Source organism: Artemia sp. Qi Xiang Cuo, chromosome 6 (genome assembly GCF_049724085.1).
Source record: "Artemia sp. Qi Xiang Cuo chromosome 6, ASM4972408v1, whole genome shotgun sequence".
Taxonomy (NCBI): Eukaryota; Metazoa; Arthropoda; class Branchiopoda; order Anostraca; family Artemiidae; genus Artemia; species Artemia sp. Qi Xiang Cuo.
The window spans coordinates 20,227,927-20,231,071 of record NC_142799.1 but is presented as its reverse complement, the minus strand read 5'-3'; the positions used below and the strand labels follow the sequence as shown (position 1 = coordinate 20,231,071).

The 3,145-nt window shown below is 34.2% G+C and overlaps 1 protein-coding gene across 1 annotated transcript; it reads left to right on the top strand.

Moving 5' to 3' along the window:
- Positions 1 to 419: 419 nt before the first annotated feature.
- LOC148950957 (cryptochrome DASH-like) lies at positions 420 to 2,088 on the top strand. Its single transcript, XM_089090077.1, has one exon. The coding sequence runs from the start codon at positions 491 to 493 to the stop codon at positions 2,027 to 2,029; it is 1,539 nt and encodes a 512-aa protein (XP_088946203.1). The 5' UTR covers positions 420 to 490; the 3' UTR covers positions 2,030 to 2,088.
- The last annotated feature ends 1,057 nt before the right edge of the window (positions 2,089 to 3,145 follow it).

The following is a 3,145-nucleotide window of genomic DNA, read 5'->3' as shown; positions in this document are numbered from 1 at the left end:
GAATGCACTGGACATATTATTTGGGGTATATATTTGCACATTAGGGGGGGGGATAAAGTATTTGAACATCGCGAAGTTAGAAAATAATTCTTACTTCATAATGTGCAGAATAATTATAGCTAACACATTTTGCATGCAGACCCGCTATACTTTACCTTCCCCCTCTAATGTGCAAATATATAGCCCAAATTATATAAGTCCAATGCATTATGTCACCTGTCATTTGTATTTGTGGCTAAAAGACCGGTTTTCACAGATCAAAAATCTTGAGTGTTTCTGAATAATTAACAAGAACCTAGTCTATATTTCTAAATACTATCTATGAAATCCAAGCTGAATCTACACTGCCATCTGTCAAACTGAATGCTAGGTGGTATTAAGGGCAATTACGTAACTATTGTTGTTCTATAACATTCTCAAGTAAGTTAATTAGTTCATCAGTGGATTTAGTGAGATAAAGTGGACAATAGGATTTGCATGTGTCAAAACTATGGCTAAAAGATTAGCCATATATCTTTTTCGCAATGATTTGAGGGTCCATGACAATTATTGTTTACAGTGGTCTCACCTCAACTGTGACCTTATCCTCCCCTTATACTGTTTCGACCCTAGACACTTCCAAGATACATGGCATTTCGGATTTCCCAAAACAGGACCACAAAGGGCTAAATTCTTGCTTGAATCTGTGTGTGATTTAAGGTCAAATCTTCTGGCAAGAAATTCAAATTTGTTAATTAAGAAAGAAACACCTGAGAATGTGATTCAGGATTTATTCAAAATGCTTAAAAATGATCACAAATTATTTCTCGTGTTTCAAGAAGAAATAACGAAAGAAGAGATTGATGTGGAAAAGGCATTGAAGAAAATTTGTAAAGCTGAAAATGTTGAAGTGCACACAATTTGGAATGCTACTTTATATAACAAAGAAGATATACCCTTCAAAGTCTCACACGTACCGGATACGTATACCGGTTTTCGTAAATCAGTAGAAGCTCAGAGTGAAGTGCGCTCCACAGTTAAGATGCCTGACACATTAAAACCATTCCCGAATGTTAATATTGATTTGGGCGATGTCCCTTCTTCCAAAGATTTAGGAATTAGTGATTTCATTCCCCATCCAAAAAGTGCCTTCCCTTGGAAAGGGGGTGAAACTTCTGCTCTAAAACGGGTTAATTACTTCTTATGGGAAAGTGATAAAGTGGCTAAGTATAAAGAAACAAGAAATGGAATGATTGGGGATGATTATTCGACAAAATTCAGCGCCTGGCTTAGTGCAGGATGTCTTTCGCCCAGATTTGTGTATGGTGAAGTGAAAAAATATGAGGACAAACGTGTTTCTAATCAATCCACTTATTGGGTGATTTTTGAACTGATTTGGCGTGATTATTTCCGTTACGTTGCATTAAAATACGGCGATAAAATGTTCTACCCCTCAGGTATAATGGGTAAACATATTGAGTGGAAACGGGATATGAAAAAGTTTGATCTGTGGAAGGATGGTAGAACAGGGGTCCCTTTTGTTGATGCTAATATGCGTGAACTTGCATTAACTGGCTGGATGAGTAATCGAGGTCGACAAAACGTTGCTTCTTTTCTTGTCAAGGACCTCGGCATTGACTGGCGACTAGGTGCTGAATGGTTTGAATCTCAATTAATTGATCATGACGTGTGTAGTAACTATGGAAATTGGAACTACGCTGCTGGAATTGGCAACGATCCAAGAGAAAATAGAAAATTTAATATGATTAAACAAGGACTTGATTATGATCCTGACGGAGAATTTGTTCGTCTATGGGTGCCTGAATTAGCCCCAATAAAGAATGGAAAAGTTCATACGCCGTGGACCTTAACTGGTAATGATTTTGTTGATACTGGCTATCCAAAACCAATGGTGATTGCTCCCGAATGGAGTCGCCAACTTGGAAGGGTTAACCCCTCTAGTTTTTATAAAAACCAACAAAAGAAGGGAGTGGGCAATCAGCGTGGAATGGATTTTTATTTCAGTAACAAAAATCAGCCGAAAAAGTAATCGTCTTTTTGTGAATTATCTGAATAAACTGTCATTTTTTAAGTTTTTTCTTGCCACTTTATTTTAGATTATTGGGTTCTTATGCATTATATCTTACCCGCGAAAGAAGACAAGCTTGGTTAATGCTAATGAAATAAAATAGGATGAAAATATAATAATCTAGAAACAAATCTGGGCTATATATTTGCACATTAGGGGGGGGGGGAGTGGTAAATCATAGCATATATTAAATACGCAACCTAATCTAGGTACCTGTTTCCCCCTTAAAACTCAAAGAACAACAGTTTAAATATTGTAAACGCAATAAGAAATCACGCTTTGCAATCCATTTTATCCATTGCAAATACCCGTTTGGCTTGTTTCCTGTAGTATTTTCTTGTATAGTCAATAGCTGTGGGTAAGATATAATGGTACTTGTGCATTATATCACAAACAAATTCAAAAATGAGAAAATTCAAATGAATTTACTGAAAAAAAACGTGCATTGTCAGTTTAATATACATATGCTGATATTTATTCCTTAGAATCTTAATTAATTTTTGAAGACTGAAAAGCTATAAAATTGAAAACATTTAAAATTATTTTTTTCACTAAAGGACAAATTATATTCTGGCTTTTATAAAATATGGGGTTTAGAACACTACTCATATTAATTTCTGCTCGTTTTAAGTTTGGCTCTGTTATTTATTTTAATTTCTATTTGTTTATGGTTTCGTTTATTTATTTATATTGATTTGTGGTAGTTGTATTCTTGGTAGATTATTTGATTCTATTTTTTTTCATTTTGGTTTAACAGAGTTCTTTACTTTTTCTTGAAAAACTTATTTTGTGGAAAAAGCTTTTTCTAATTAATTTTTGTTTGTTTAATATTGACATAGTCTTTTTCAGGTAGAAAGACTGAGCCTCTTTTAAAGTTAAGCAATCATCCCTTCCATAAAAACCTTAAATGCATTCAGAATAGACTTATTCAAATTGACTTTAACAAATTTTATTGTTTGACAAAAAAAATTGAACCTTTCTGGATGGCCAAAAAATACGATTTTTGGAAATATATTGCCTTTAAAACGTGACCTTACCATCTAAACTGTTCTTCCGGTACTTGTTAAGAATCCAGAA